Source organism: Macaca fascicularis, chromosome 3, assembly GCF_037993035.2.
Source record: "Macaca fascicularis isolate 582-1 chromosome 3, T2T-MFA8v1.1".
NCBI classification, from domain to species: domain Eukaryota; kingdom Metazoa; phylum Chordata; class Mammalia; order Primates; family Cercopithecidae; genus Macaca; species Macaca fascicularis.
The window spans coordinates 86308134-86324211 of NC_088377.1; the positions used below are offsets into that span (position 1 = coordinate 86308134).

The 16078-nt window shown below is 47.2% G+C and overlaps 1 protein-coding gene across 21 annotated transcripts in view; it reads right to left on the minus strand.

Moving 5' to 3' along the window:
* Positions 1-534: 534 nt before the first annotated feature.
* Positions 535-16078, minus strand: part of UBE2D4 (ubiquitin conjugating enzyme E2 D4) — a 28005-nt gene continuing 12461 nt past the window's right edge. For 4 of the 21 annotated variants that reach the window (XM_045387662.3, XM_074035169.1, XM_074035171.1 and 1 more), the window contains 8 exons: positions 15816-15879; positions 11279-11486; positions 11136-11167; positions 10962-11039; positions 5222-5327; positions 3382-3475; positions 1404-1445; positions 535-998 (listed from right to left, as the gene is read on the minus strand). In XM_045387662.3, the coding sequence (XP_045243597.1) occupies positions 923-998; positions 1404-1445; positions 3382-3475; positions 5222-5327; positions 10962-11039; positions 11136-11167; position 11279 (429 nt within the window). In that variant the 5' untranslated portion in view covers positions 11280-11486; positions 15816-15879 and the 3' untranslated portion in view covers positions 535-922. Of the gene's footprint in view, positions 999-1142; positions 1446-3381; positions 3476-5221; positions 5328-10961; positions 11040-11135; positions 11168-11278; positions 11487-15815; positions 15880-16078 lie in introns of those variants that run through there. The other 17 variants (XM_015447489.4, XM_045387665.3, XM_045387666.3 and 14 more) reach the window with 8 other exon arrangements.

Sequence of the window (16078 nt, forward strand, 5' to 3'; positions counted from 1 at the left end):
TCTTCCTTTGCTAAGGAAGTGATTATGTGAATAACCTCAGTATTCTCAATGGGAAAGTATCTGGCAATAAATTTGTAGCCACAACTTGGAAGTTTCTGGAAGAAGTCAACCTCCCACAGTCACCTTTGGCTGACTGCTTGTGTTAGGTCTGTAGACTTCCTTTCAATCAGCCTGCAAAAGTCCCATCTGGCCATTTGGTCACAGTTTAGCATCACTTCCTGGGAGTGGGCCAGCTTTATAACCAACCTAGAAAGATCAGGTTGAATTTGGCTTTAGAGATCTGAAGCTCCTCAATTTTCTTCCCTCTTTGGAAGTTTTATTAGAATAATCTCTATCCTTTTCTGTCCTCTTCCTAAGTAACCTAGTCTCAAGGCTCGAAGCTTTAAAGGCAAACCTTAAAATATGTTGCATCAGAAAGCCAAGACAGAAAGCTGATCACCTAATAGGCTATTGTAATTTCAGGCTCCAAATAACTGTTAAAAGTGGGTATCTTCTGTTCTGCCTAAAAGAAAGAGGCTGAAATGTCAATTATCATTTAGAGTTATGAGTGAATTGCATTTTTATTTACATTTAAGAGTCTCTCTCCCTCCTTGTGTTCTAGTCTGTGAATGGCTCACACCTGGACTTAGTGTAGGCTCCTAGTGGGAGGAGCGGGGAATAGTGAGAATTCTCATCAAATGGAGTAACATGACCCAAATCTCTAGAGGTTTCATAATTTTGCTCTTGCTTCTAAAAACACAGTCATCTCTTATGGGGTGTTATGTGCTTTGTATCCTGAAATTTTCCACTTGCTGCTTCTTGGTGTGAAGGGAGAAATGCCAGCATGTGGCACTGCAGGAGGAGACTGGTGGAAGCTGCAGGGCTAGGCCTTCACTTCCCAGTGACACTGTTCCCAATTCCCTCCAGGATGAGCTGAGACTCCTCAGGATGTGGTTCTGCAGCAGATGAGGTGTGAAGAAAGCCTGCTCTGACCTGGGCACCCAGGATGGCACTGAGTTCTAAAAGGCAAAGGGTATGTGGTGAGGGGCCAGGCTGAGGCCCTGGTGTGGTACCATCATGGGCAGCAGCACCATTTGAGGCCAGGTAGGAGAGACGTGCAGGGCCTGGCCCCCCAAGAGACCAACAGACAAACTGAGGCGGCAGAGAGAGAGATTCCAGTGTCATCAGGAAGACTGCAGATCATAACAACAATGGCTGCTGATTTGGCATCAAAGAGGTGGCACTGTCAAAGCCATAAATGCTGAAAATGGCACCAGCATGCTGCAGCTGGAGAGAGTGGGTGACCAACATTTGTTTGAAGAACAGATGACGCTCTTTGAGTGGCTCAGCCAACAGCCCAAAGTTTTAAGGGAAGACCTCTCTGCCAGCTTCAACGTCTCACGTAAAACCTCCGAGGCACTTACATAGCATATTTTTGTGTCCACTCTCTCGCTAGTCTGTTGTACCTGGAATAAAAAAGCAGAGGGAGTGACACCCTCACTTGAAATGGTCACTTCTCTTCAACGTGGTGCAGAGAACAGGACTGATGTGGGGAATGCTGCTACTGCTGCTGCTTGTCAAACATCTGGGGCTGATGGGTAAGTGGAATAAAGGCTTTCCCTGGAGCAGGAGCACATCAGACATGGCTGTAAACCCCCAGCTGGGTGAATCCCTCATTGTGTAAACCCAAAACTGTTGATTCTCCATAACTATCTGCTGTGGAAGATTTAATAATGCAAAGACTTCTTCCCTTTCTTTCACCTGTCCTGCAATATGGATGCAGGGAGGACAGAGAAGAGACATACAAAGGTCAGTTTGTACTAGTTACAGGACGTTCAGCACACAAACTCCAGGACAAGGGCTTGGGAATCTGCCTACCGGAGTGTGCATCAGCACCATCCTCAGCAGCTGTTCCACCCCTCTGTGCCCTGGCTTTTTTGATTGCTTGCCATAGTGAGAGTACCTGCCTTGTGTGCTTGTGGGGAAGACTAGAGAAGTCTGTATGCAAAGCACGTGGAGCAGGCCGGGCATCCATTGAGGACTATGCAGGTGTGTGCACTTACTCTCATCATTGTAATAAGATTTGATGCTATGAGACTATAGATTAGAGAGATTTATAGTTACAAGAGGCACTGAAAAAAATCACTTTTGGTATGTCTAAAATATCTCGTAATAAGTGTTAAAATAAACACAAGTTAAACCCCAGTCAATTAAAAATGTTGATTGTTATTGAGAAAACTCCAGTGAGGGAAATAATAAGATCTATAAAGGTCTCAAGAAAAATATAATTTGAAAAAGCCATGTGGCTGAGTGTGGTGGCTCACACCTATAATCCCAGCACTTTGGGAAGCCTAGGTGGGCAGATTGCTTGAGCCCAGGAGTTCAAGACCAGCCTGGGCAACCTGTCTCTACAAAAAATTAGCCAGGTGTGGTGGCATACACCTGTAGTCCCAGCTACTCAGGAGGTTGAGGCAGGAGGATAGGTTGAGCCTGGGAGATCGAGGCTGCAGTAAGCTGTGATCACACCACTGCACTTCAGCCTGGGCAACAGAATGAGACCCTGTCTCAAAAACAAGGAAAAAACATACTCCATTCTAATCTCTTCAGACAGGAAAGAAGTAATGAGTAATGAACTGAAGAACTCACTCACTGAAGATGTCTTTTAAAAGGGCCAGCAATACCTTCTCTGAAGGTCCACAACTGAGATTCACACCACTCACAGGACTGCGACCCCTGCCACACCTGGGCCTCTCTCACAGTGCTGTCAGCACTCAGAGACTAACACTTGGTGATGACCCCTTGTGCCAGCCCTACCAACTATAGACACCCTCATGCTACAGTGCATGTGGTTGTGCCTGGCCTAAGGGGTCGGAATTTTACAATTCTGGTTCTATTAATTGGTGTTTAAACAGAGAGCTGGCAGTGAAGGTTTAACACACTGCTGACTTCTGAGCTGAGCCAGCGAACTGACCACAGCAGTTCAACCTCACCTTCGGTATAGCCAAGCAGACATCCCCTTGTCTTAGGCTATAAACCCTAGAATTTAAATCCAAATTTTTCTTGTTGTCAGATTCTTCTGAGTCTGTTCTTGGCTGACCACTGATTTTGCTAGCCTCGAGGGCAGGACTTGGCAATGTTTTCATATATAGTAGCAGCAGCTAATGAGTTATCCAGGAGGGTGAACTGCTTTTATCTCCCTCTCCCTTCTTAGACTCAAAAGACATGTTAGTGAGAAAGCCAGGAGTCCAAGCCCAGGGCACACCCACGGTGCACATGGCTCAGCATGGGCAGGAAAATGTCCACGGGAACCTGTAGCACAGAAGCACCAGCTCAGAGCATAGGTACCGCATGGAGCTGCCTGGGGCAGCCATGGCACAAAGGCAACCCAAAAAGGATGCATACTTCTCTCTGTCGGCCTTGTAGGTGTGGGCTATCTCTGGCACCAGAGGGTCATCGGGGTTGGGGTCGCAGAGCAGCGAGCAGATGGACAAGAGAACTGGGAAGAAAAGAAAAGGTTGGTCAGCTGTAGCCACGAGGCTGCTAGGTCACCCCTGGGTGAACCTCCCTGAACTTGCACTCTGTATTGACCAAGGAGATGTCTTCCCTTCAACAGCCCAATCTAAACTGCTTGATGTACCACTTGCTCTGTCCCATGTATCTTGTGGCCTCAGGCATGCCATGCTAGGATACTTCCCTCCTGGGTGCATCCTGGCTCTCATTCCCCTTCTCCATTGAAGCACCCCATCTTAGTCTCCAACTGCCCTCCCATCCTTGTCTGCACCCCATATCATGCACCTCTGGCATTTAGTCCCAGGAGTCCTGTTTACTGGTAAGGAAACAAGAATTCAGAGCACTCAAGTAACTTGTCCAAGGTCACAGATTTGGAACACCCAATAAATGGGTAAAAATGAGATTCTGGGCCAGGCATGGTGGTTAATGCCTGTAATCCCAGCACTTTGGGAGGCCGAGGCAGGCGGATCACCTGAGATCGGGAGTTCAAGACCAGCCTGACGAACATAGAGACACCCTGTCTCTACTAAAAAAATACAAAATTAGCCGGACATGGTGGTGCATGCCTGTAATCCCAGCTACTCGGAAGGCTGAGGCAGGAGAGTCTCTTGAACCTGGGAGGCAGAGGTTGCAGTGAGCTGAGATTGCACCATTGCACTCCAGCCTGGGCAACAAGGGTGAAACTCAATCTCAAAAAATATAAAATAAAGAGATTCTGAACCAGGTCTGTCTAACTACAAAGCAGATGCATCCTCCTGTGTGCCAGCACCGTCTCTAGGACGTGCACTCAGTGTGGCTCTCAGCAACCCTGGGAGAAGGGAATCACCCACTAGGTGATTCCAAACAAACTGGATTCAGCGAGTCCATCAAAGTCCTGACCACAGTTCCCCACACATAAAGCTACAAATGACAGAGGCAGGTTTGCCTTTTTTAAGATACTTGGCTAGGCACGGTGGCTCACGCCTATAATCCCAGTGCTTTGGGAGGCCACAATAGGAGAACTGCTTGAGGTTAGGAGTTTGAGACTGGTCTGGGCAACAAAGTGAGATCCTGTCTCCTCTACAGAGAAATTTAAAAATTAGGCCAGGTTCTGTTTCTCTTGGGTTGATTTTTCACAATCCTACCCACGCTCCACCTGCCAGGATACTGCACTGTCTACATTCAGGCCTCTTGTGCACACACAGCCCATGTGCAGCCCATCTTAGTTCAGAAGGAATATCTGCATTTCTAAGCTCAGTTTAGACTGGTTTCTTCAACTTCAACCAAAGACATGTGCTTAATATCATTTATTTGGGAAGGGAGGATTTCTCCACCAGCTTTGAGGTCCCCAGGGGCATGCCCTGTATCTTTTTTCAGGGCTGACTCACAGTTCGTTTTGTGCTTATTGGATGAATAAATGAGGGAACAGAGAAGGTAATTTAATATTTGCCTTTCTTATTTTTAGATAAAAAATATAAGTAGAATCAATATTTTCTTCTTGCACCCATGTGACAGTTTGAGCACCCCAGGGCAATGGACTGCTGAGAAGCGCCACGGCGTGGGGCACAAAGTTCTGCTGGTGCTGCCTCATAGGGATGTAAGGATGTCCACTTACAGGCACAGCAGTGGACAGGGCTAAGTGACCTGGGAAAGGTGACTGCTCTCTCTGAGCCTCCATTTTCACTCAGTCAGTGCTGGGGTAAAAACACGTGTAAGAGACAAGGCACACAGAGCATGCCATCGTCGTCTCTACCTTTTGACACAGTCAACGCTGGAGACCACTGAGACCGCAGGATATCAAGGCAGATGCTGCCATTGCTGTTGATATTAGGGTGATAAATTTTGGTTGTGAAAGCAACCTGCAAAGACAAGAGATCCCAAATCAGACAAACCACAGGGACGTCTGGGAAATGAACCAAGTAAAGCAGGAGCAGCCACTGCTGGGCTGTACCTGGAGTGTGCTGCATATCTGGCCCCACAGTGCAGGCTGAGCCAGACACCCACTCCCAAACTCTAATGGGATATGGAAGTGAGTGATCACCCAGAAGTTCCCTGACCCATTCCCTGCTGGATTCTCATTCTGAACATAGGGGGATTGACACCGTCTCCCTGAAAACAGTATGTCCTGAGGAGTAACAAGAGTGGCAGAAAGGACTCAAAAGCCCAGAAGTTTTATGCAAAAAGCAGTGATGTTTTGTTGATGTATCAGCAGAAAAGCCCAGGCCCAAAGACTTCATGACTAAAACACCAAAAGCGATGGCAACAAAAGCCAAAATAGACAAATGGGATCTAATGAAACTAAAGAGCTTCTGCACAGCAAAAGAAACTACCATCAGAGTGAACAGGCAATCAACAGAATGGGAGAAAAATTCTGCAATCTACCCATCTGACAAAGGGCTAATATCCAGAATCTACAAAGAACTTAAACACATTTATAAGAAAAAAATCAACCCCATCAAAAAGTGGGCAAAGGATATGAACAGACACTTCTCAAAAGAAGACATTTATGCAGCCAACAGACATATAAAAAATGCTCATTGTCACTGGTCATCAGAGAAATGCAAATCAAAACCACAATGAGATACCATCTCATGGCAGTTAGAATGGCAATCATTAAAAAGTCAGGAAACAACAGATGCTGAAGAGGATGTGGAGAAATGGAAATGCTTTTACACTGTTGGTGGGAGTGTAAATTAGTTCAACCATTGTGGAAGACAGTGTGGCGATTCCTCAAGGTATTCCTCTAGTTCTAGAAATGGCATTTCTAGAACTAAAAATACCATTTGATTCAGTAGTGATCCCATTACTGTGTATATCTACTATAAAGACACATGCACACGTATGTTTATTGCGGCACTATCACAATAGCAAAGACTTGGAACCAACCCAAATGTCCATCAATGATAGACTGGATTAAGAAAATGTGGCATGGCCGGGCGCGGTGGCTCAAGCCTGTAATCCCAGCACTTTGGGAGGCCGAGACGGGCGGATCACAAGGTCAGGAGATCGAGACCATCCTGGCTAACACAGTGAAACCCCGTCTCTACTAAAAATACAAAAAAAACTTAGCCGGGCGAGGTGGCAGGCACCTGTAGTCCCAGCTACTCGGGAGGCTGAGGCAGGAGAATGGCGTGAACCCGGGAGGCGGAGCTTGCAGTGAGCTGAGATCCGGCCACTGCACTCCAGCCTGGGTGACAGAGCGAGACTCCGTCTCAAAAAAAAAAAAAAAAAAAAAAAAAAGAAAATGTGGCACATATACACCATGGAATACTATGCATCCATAAAAAAGGATGAGTTTGTGTCCTTTGCAGGGACAGGGATGAAGCCGGAAACCATCATTCTCAGCAAACTATCACAAGGACAGAAAATCAAACACTGCATGTTCTCACTCATAGGTGGGAATTGAACAATGAGAACACATGGACACAGGGCGAAGAACATCACATACCAGGGCCTGTTGGGGGGTGGGAGGCTGGGGGAGGGATAGCATTAGGAGAAATACCTAATGTAAATGATAAGTTGATGGTTGCAGCAAACCAACATGGCACATGTATACTCTATGTAACAAACCTGCACGTTGTGCACGTGTACCCTAGAACTTAAAGTATAATAATAATAACAAATAAAAGCTCAGGCCATGGACCCTCTGCCAGGCCACAAACCCTCCCCACCTTTCTATTTCACCCTTTGTAAGACCACCCCCTTCTCAGAATTTAGTCCTAAAATACCATTGTGCACTTCAAATATGTAAGGATACCCACTGTAACAAAAGATGTGAAACCTAAATGTCTTCAGATTGATTACTGGTTAAATTAATGTTATAAATAAGCAACAGAATATTACACAACTGTTTAAAAAGAATGAGGTGAATTTTTAAAACATGAATGTGATCATATGGAACAATTTCCAAGATATATTGCTATGGGAAAAGCAAGATGCAGATTCATGGAAACGCCTGTTCCATTCATGGGAGAAACAAGGAAGCACAAACAAGTGCTTATCCAGGTGGAGATTACTCCTGAAAGAGAAATGAAATGACAAGTAAGACTCAGTGCCTTGTGGGAAAAAAAAGGCGGGGGGCCGGGCATGGTTAGAGAGACAAAGTTGAAAGAAGGTCCTATTTTCTACTGTATACTCTCCTACATTTGACTTTTTTTTTCTGTTTTTGTTTTTGTTTTTGTTTTAAACCACAGCCACACACTACTTCTTCAAATGACCTTGGACCTCAGAGCCTTCACTATAAATAGGTACATGGTACCTCTCCCAGGGATGTTGTGGGACCCATGGAAAGTCTGCTCTCTGTGATGTGCAAGGTGTTCTGAGTCAGGTGCAGCTTCCACTGCTACAGGAGCCTAAGAATCTGCCTCACCTACACTCCCTCTGGGTGAGCAGTGACCTCAACGCAGGGGCTGGGGCAAAGGAACATAAGGATTTTGCCGGCTGGGCGTGATGGCTCACACCTGTAATCCTAGCACTTTGGGAGGTCGAGGTGGGTGGATCACAAGGTCAGGAGTTCGAGACCAGCCTGGCCAATATGGAGAAACCTCATCTCTACCTAAAAATACAAAAAAATTAGCCAGGTGTGGTGGCACATGCCTGTAATCCCAGCTACTTGGGAAGCTGAGGCAGGAGAATTGCTTGAATCCGGGAGGCAGAGGTTGCAGTGAGCTGAGATTGCACCACTGCACACCACCCTGCGTCACAGAGCAAGACGCCATCTCGAAAAAAAACAAAAAAAAGGATTTTGCCTCCTCCGCTAGCTCTGAGAACTCACTGGTACTTCTTAGGCTAGACGGAGATGCACAAACATCCTTTATATAATTATCTACCATTTTTTGCATGTTTGATACAGTTTTTAATATTTTTTAAACTTACTTTGGAATATGAGAAGAGAGTTATGTGCATGTGAGCTCGAATATCTATTACCATATAATTTTTCCCAGAAAGGGTCAAACTTCAAAATCATCTCAGATATTAAGTATCTGCCTCAATATCTCCAATAAAGACCATGCAATCTTGCCAGATTCCTCCTATTGTCAGAAAATTTGTGCCAAAACATAAATCCAGTTGCTCCTGTTCCCTGTAGAAGGAGGTTTTTGAAAGACAGAAGCACTTTCTTCCCTCATAGAATGTCACTGTCACCTTTTAGCTCACATCTCTCCTTGCTAAAATAATCCCAACTCACCCACAGAGCTTACTTCTTAGTCTTTTAATAATAACCACTGTTGGCTGGGCGCAGTGGCTCACACCTGTAATCCCAGCACTTTGAGAGACCAAGGCGGACGGATCACCTGAGGTCAGGAGTTCAAGACCATTCTGCCCAACATGGCAAAACCCCATCTCTACTAACAACACAAAAAATTAGCCAGGCATGGTGGCGGGTGCCTGTAATCCCAGCTACTTGGGAGGCTGAGGCAGGAGAATCACTTGAACCCGAGAGGAGGAGCTTGCAGTGAGCCGAGATCATGCTACTGCACTCTATCCTGGGTGACAAGAGAAAAACTGTCTCAAAAAATAATAATAATAATTTAGAAATAATAATAATCACTGTTTCTCCTTTGTCCTTGGGCAATTAGGTACCCTGAAAATGCCCAACAGACATTCAGGACTACATCCATATCTGTTTAAGGAAAATCCTCAGCTGCTCACACAGTAATGAAAGAGATAAGCTAGAAAATTACTACTTGATAGACACTGCCACAGTCTCTCCAGAGGGTAAGGGAGAAGGGGTGGATCAGAGCACCGTGAAGCATGTTTATGATTTTTCAACCAAACCCCCTTGAACAGCAGTTGTACTCTAATGTGGCAAAGCTATTTTAGCATCTGTCATTGCCCTGCGCAGCACACCCCACTCCCTTGCCAAAAGTTTAAAAGGTCTCTGGGATCCTAAGCATATTTAACCAGGATTTAAAATGCTCAGGCACCACGTAGCCTCTGGTGGTGATGTCTGGACAGAGCTGCAGCTGGCGAGCACAGAAGTGGCTTCTTCACACTGACTCAGATAAACAACACGCAAAACAGCAGCTAAGCCTCTGACTCAAACTGAGTCATCAAGGCCAAGTCAAGGTAGTAAGACACAGCAATGTCACAACCCCTCGGCTAAGGTGTCTGATGCAGATGCAGGACTTTTGAGTAAGTCTTGCCAAAATGCACAACCTGGCCAGGCGTGGTGGCTCACACTTGGAATCCCAGCACTTTGGGAGGTGGAAGCAAGTGGATCACCAGAGGCCAGGAGTTCGAGACCAGCCTGGCCAACATTGTGAAACCCTGTCTCTACTAAAAATAATACAAAAATTAGCCACGTGTGATGGCAAGTACCTGTAGTCCCAGCTACTCAGGAGGCTGAGGCAGGAGAATCGCTTGAACCCAGCCTCCTCCACAAGGCAGCAGAGTGATCGTTTTGGTGTGGCAATCCCCACAATGGCGTGCAGACCCTACTCCTGGGGCCATCCGTACCCCTCTGGCCTCCTTCCCAACTCCTCACACGCTCACTCCCCTGGGGCAGTTTCCTGGGGACCCGTCTGCCCCCTTGCTGAGCTTCTGCAGTTCCCCCTTCTCAGGGCTATCTCCCCACCACCCCAGCTCCTGCTGCCAACCACTGCTTGTGCTCCTCCCCAGTGCTGACAGTGCTGACTGGCTCACACGCTAAATGCCCTGCCTCCTCCACAGGACTGTGAGCCTCAGAGCAGGCTCAGCTACCCATGCAGAGCCCAGGTAAGAAGGAGTATGAGGTGCAAGGGTCCAGGGGATGAGACGACCTGCAGTGCATAATACATGCTAGGGCAGGGTGGTCGAGGCAGCTCCCTGGGCTTCTCCTTCCCTCTGGTGGCACTGCTCTCTAAAACTCCACTGATGGGATGGTGTGTGCATAAAGGGCAAAGGAGGTTTGCTATTCTTTTAACTTAATAAAGGAAAGTGAAGGTGTGACTCACCAGTCCTAAACCAGGGTGTGTCCACCTTGGCACTATTGACACTTGGGGCTGATCATTCTCTGTCACGGGAAGGGAGGCTGTTCTAGGCACTGTAGGGAATCCCTGGGATACCCTGGCCTTTGCCCACTAGATACCAGCAGTACCCCCTCACCACAGTTTTGATAACCCAAAATATCCCAAGATGTTGCCCAAATGTCCCTGGGGCAATAGCAAAATCACCCCAGCAGAGAACCCCTGTCCTAACTCTAAGGGACTGCAGAGAAGGGAGCCAGAGCCTGGAGACATGACCAGACTCAGCTACAGTCACAAGGAAAAGCATTCAAACTGTGGCCTCAGTAAGGAGGCCAGCACCAGCTCACCCCACTGACCCTTGGTCACAACAGGTGCTAATTCCCAAAGTCCAGTGGTTAAAGTCCTGGGAGGCTGTCACCACAGGGTGGAGCGGTGGGCCCTCAGAGAAGCCCCATGTACAGCTCTTTTTACCTATACCTGACTTGAAGGGCCCCTCGTCACATGCTGTCCTTCATTCAAACATCAGGGGAGTTGTGAGGGGCACCTCACCTTTGGGGGCTTGAACGGGTAATCCGTAGGAAAGTGGATGGTCAGGAAGAAAACACCTCCTTGGTAAGGACTGTCATTCTGGAATGATGAGACACAGGAAGAGATCAGTGCATGTGCTAAGCCCAAAGTGCAAGAAGCAAAACTGGAGTGGTGTGCTCAGCAGCTACTACCTACCGGGCCCATGATGGTGGCCTGCCAGTGGAACACTACAAGACAAAAGAGAGATGGGCATGTAAGAGACCCCCCAAGAAACATGTCTATTCTACTGAAAATGCACTGCTAAATTACAGGGCACTGTCCACACGAGATGCACTCACTTCTGACACCAACTGCAAGACTGGGGTTCCCCAAACCACCCAAGATGCGGTAACTGCCTAGGACTCCCAGAGCTCACTGAAAGCGGGTGTGCTCAAGATTGCCGGTTATCCCAGGGAAACAGCATAAGTTAACATCAGGAGGGTCCAAACGCAGAGCTTCCATTCTTCTCTCTCCGTGGAGTCGGGATGTGTTACTCTCCTGGCATTGCTGTACGGCAACACACACAGAGTACCCAATCAGGGATGCTCACTGGAGCCTCCGTATTTAGAATTCTTATTGGGGCTCTACCCTGAGAGCATGACTGACTGATGTGAATGCCCATAGGGCTGATCTCAGGCTCCAGTCTCTGGCTCCTCCAGGCATGATCCAAGTCCCCACCTTATTTTTTTATTTTTTTGAGATGGTCTCACTTTGCCACCCAGGCTGGTGGGCAGTGGCATGATTATAGCTCACTGCAGTCTCAAACTCCTAAGTTCAAGCTATCCTGCCTCAACCTCCTGAGGAGCTGGGACAACAGGTATGTGCCACCACATCTGGCTAATTTTTTTACTTTTTTCATTTTTGTAGAGATGGGGTCTTGCTATGTTGCCCGCGCTAGGCTCTCACCTTAAATCACATGGTTGGTCTACTTGGTGTGGCCATTCCTCACCCTAAATCACACTGTTGGTGTGCATCAAAGCTTCCAGCCAAACAAAGACATTCCTATCAGGTATGATATCTTAGAGATCGCCCCCTACGTGTTAAGGATGATGGCCAGATCTTTTGGGGACAAGATTAAATTCTTTTTTTTTTTTTTTTTTTTTTTTTTTTTTGAGACGGAGTCTCGCTCTGTCGCCCAGGCTGGAGTGCAGTGGCCGGATATCAGCTCACTGCAAGCTCCGCCTCCCGGGTTTACACCATTCTCCTGCCTCAGCCTCCCGAGTAGCTGGGACTACAGGCGCCCGCCACCTCGCCCGGCTAGTTTTTTTTTTGTATTTTTTAGTGGAGACTGGGTTTCACCATGTTAGCCAGGATGGTCTCGATCTCCTGACCTCGTGATCCGCCCGTCTCGGCCTCCCAAAGTGCTGGGATTACAGGCTTGAGCCACCGCGCCCGGCCAAGATTAAATTCTTTATGTTGCTGTTGTTTTGTAGAGATGGGGTTTCACCATGTTGCCCAGGCTGGGCTCAAGAAATCTGCTAGCCTCAGCCTCCCAAAGTGCTGGGATTACAGACGTGAGACACTGTGCTTAGCCAAGATTAAATTCTTTACTACACAAATGCCAGTGACTACAATTCAGTCAGTTCTTTGCACAGAATTGAAGCCTTGGCTAGCTTTCAGCCATTTTCCTTACTGCTCTGTATAAACCCTTCTATTCCTTGGTTCTTACCCTGATTTATTCTGAAGCCCTCTTCAAAGAGTCTCTCTCAGGAGCCAACTGCCCATGGCCCTGGAGCCTCACGGGTGCTGCCTCCATCTGAGTCCTCTCCTGCCCACCCCCTGGGCAGTGCCCTGTGCTCTGGGCACTCAGTAACAAGGTCATGATGAACCCCTCTCATGCTTCCCTTCCAGGTTGCTACCATTTGGCAGGAGTTTAGAGCCTCTTCTTGCTGCACATCACACCCTACACCCTTTCCAGCATCTCAGGTGACTTTCACCGCTCTACCCATTCCCAGAACAGCTCCTGTGTTTCAGCAAGGCTAGCCTAGTGTGGCCCAAACACTCACATTCAAGGTTCCCAAGTCATACAAATGGTCCCAGGGATATTGACTCTAGGGCCTTTGTGGAAAATGCCTACTCACCCACAGGAATGGGTTGCTGGGATCATCTGAAGGGCCTGTTATTCTCAAGAGAATTCTGTCTCATATGGATTCATAGTGGATATGGAATTAGCCCAAAGTTTCAGACCTGGTCCTGTCCTGGGCTTCCTGTCACCTGTTTAAGTATCCCACAGGCTCTACCCAACAGGAGGCCCAGGAAAGCACCAAGGTTTGGGGTGGGAGCACAAGTGCAGGGACTAAAGCAGAAGTTTCCTAAGCCCTAGAGGTGTTCAAAAGTAGTCAGGGTGGCCCATGAGCGCTTTTCAATATTTCGAAGAAATGGTGCTGAACAGAACCCCTTTACCTATAATAAGGCTGCCTGAGTTAATGAAAATATCACTTTTTTTTTTTTTTTGCTTTGACTGTTTTTATTCCAATTCATGCTAATCATTAGTTGAAAGTAGATATATCTTTGCCTAATGTTAATGTGAATGGAATTCTTTATTAAATAAAAGTGTTTTTGATAATATATTTCAGAACAGGTTAGAATCCTCTGGTCTTGTTCACTTTAACTCTGAGGGCTGCTGGGACACTAAGCAGGGCTTGAGGGCAGAGTCAGAAGAGAAGGCCCCAAAAGCAAGAGGACGAGAAAAGATATAGAGGAGGGATGCTGGAAATGGCTGTGAGCCCACGAGGCGGGTGTGAAATGGCCCCAAAGGCTAGCTTCCACCCACTGAGCTCTGACTGTGGTGGCTGGCCTTGACGCTAGCCTCTCTTAGCCTGGGCTCTGGTGCAAGGTAAGTCTGAGCTGAGCTGAGCATCAAGGAGCTGCCTCTAGACAGCTAAGGCTAAACAAGAACTAGTTCAAGTTTACAGCAACCCCAGTTTAATCTGATATTATCTTAAGTGACAGGTAAGAGGGGAAGCATGCTATAGAGACCTGGGTGCTTGTGAGGACAACATGAGGTAATCGCTGATTAGTGAGAAGCAAAGTGATGAGCAGGTACCAGGAGACAGTGGAGCAGAGTCGTTCTTGTTTCTCACACTCTGCATAGGCAGCTGGGAAACATTTCTGCTCTGTTCCAAAAACGAGATTTAAACTCCCACGTAAAGACTTTAGAGTCCTCCATTTTCAGTGGCTCCATCTGCCTACCCCTGGCTCCTCTAAGCTCAGTCCCCTCCCAGGACATGCAGGCACACATATGTTGGCATGCCCTCTTTTTTTCCAGCTTTGTGAAATTTCTTTTTGTTTTATTGTAGTAAAAAATATATAATAAAATATGCAATTTAAACAACTGTTAAGTGTACAATTCTGTGGCATCGTATGCCTTCATGATGCTGTAGAACCATCCCCCCATCCATTTCTAAAACTTTCCATCACCCCCAACAAATTCTGTACCCATGAAACAATATTTCTCCCATTTTCCCTCCCGTCAGCCTCAGGTAATCTCTCATCTACCACCTGTCTCTATGCATTTGCCTAATCTAGATATTTCATGTAAGTGGAATCATATATTCATTATTTTCTTTCTGGCTTATTTCACTTCGCAGGTTTTCATGTTGTAATGTATATAAGAACCATATTTTGTTTATCTATTTTCCACTGATGGGTACTTGGGTTGTTACCAGCTTCTGAAAATCATGAATAATGGTGCTGTGAACATTGGTATACACATTCTGTCTCAGTCTGTTTTTGATTCTTTGGTATATGTACCTCTGACACCACTCTCCTTGAACACATAGTATCTCCCCTCCCCACCTACTTTCCTGTGGCTGCAGTTACTGAAGCCTCACAGGGAAGGATTGGTGTTCCAGAGCCCAAGAAGCCCGCAAAGTGGAGGCAAGGTGAGTGGGCAGAGGACAGACCTGGAAACCCTAGTGCTGGGCAGCTCAGCCTCGGCTACCACCTGTGAGGGACGGCAGAGGCCTGGAATAGGTAGTGCTGCTTCTCCCTCTCTCTCCCGAGAAGCTGCCCAGAACTGCTCCTTCAGTCTCCCCCAGGGAAGAGTGGAAGTGGTAGAAAATAATAGGGATTGCCCTTCCCCTTGGCAGAGGCAAGTGGCCACTGCCCTACCCTGCCCTGCCCCTCCTCGGCTGTCCTGCTCTGCTCCCAGGAGCTGCAGCAGCACCAGGTCCTCTAGACCAACTCCAACAATATTTACACCAGCACCCAAGTTTGACTTGGCCAAGGGCACTTTCCAGCAGCCGATGTGACTCCTCAGGCCAAGCTGGCTTTCTCTTGCGCCAGAAGAGGGAAGCGGTGACTATGGGACATGAGAGGCAATGCAGGTTCTACTTTGAGTATAACCTGACCAGCCAAGCTGCTGTGAACTCATGGCCTAGACCTCAAATGAAAAAGCCATTCACAAGCAAATGAAGGGAAAATAACTGACTGGTTTTCTTAACTACTGCTTGGCTGATAATTTGGCTGTTTGGTTTTGTTTGTTTGTTTGTTTGTTTTTTAGATGGAGTCTGTTGCCCAGGCTGGAGTGCAGTGGCACGATCTCGGCTCACTGTAACCTCTGCCTCCCGGGTTCAAGCGATTCTCCTGCCTCAGCCTCCCAAGTAGCTAGGATTACAGGCGCATGCCAGCATGCCCAGCTAATTTTTGTACTTTTAGTAGAGACAGGGTTTTGCCATGTTAGCCAATCTAGTTTCAAACTCCTGACCTTAGGTAATCCACCCACCTTGGCTTCCCAAAGTGCTAGGATTACAGGCATGAGCCACCACACCCGGCCTAAATTTGGGGATCTTAATTACAATCCTCCTACAACCTGAAGCCCCCCAAAATACTTACAGTCATCACCCACAGGTCCCGCGGAACACTGGGCAGGAGGATCCCTCTGCAAGTCGGTTAATTCCTAGAACATGAGATAGTGGGTCAGAGTGGCTGTATGTTGGGGATTCTGCCTTTACACACCAATCTTGGTAGCTGGAAGGAATTCTCCTGGTGGGAGGAGGCTCCTAGGCCTCAGGAGTGGGTTAGAGACAAGGTGGGTCACAGGAGTCTACTCCCTGCTGTAAAGATACCAGAGAAGTAGGTATGATCATTTCCATTTT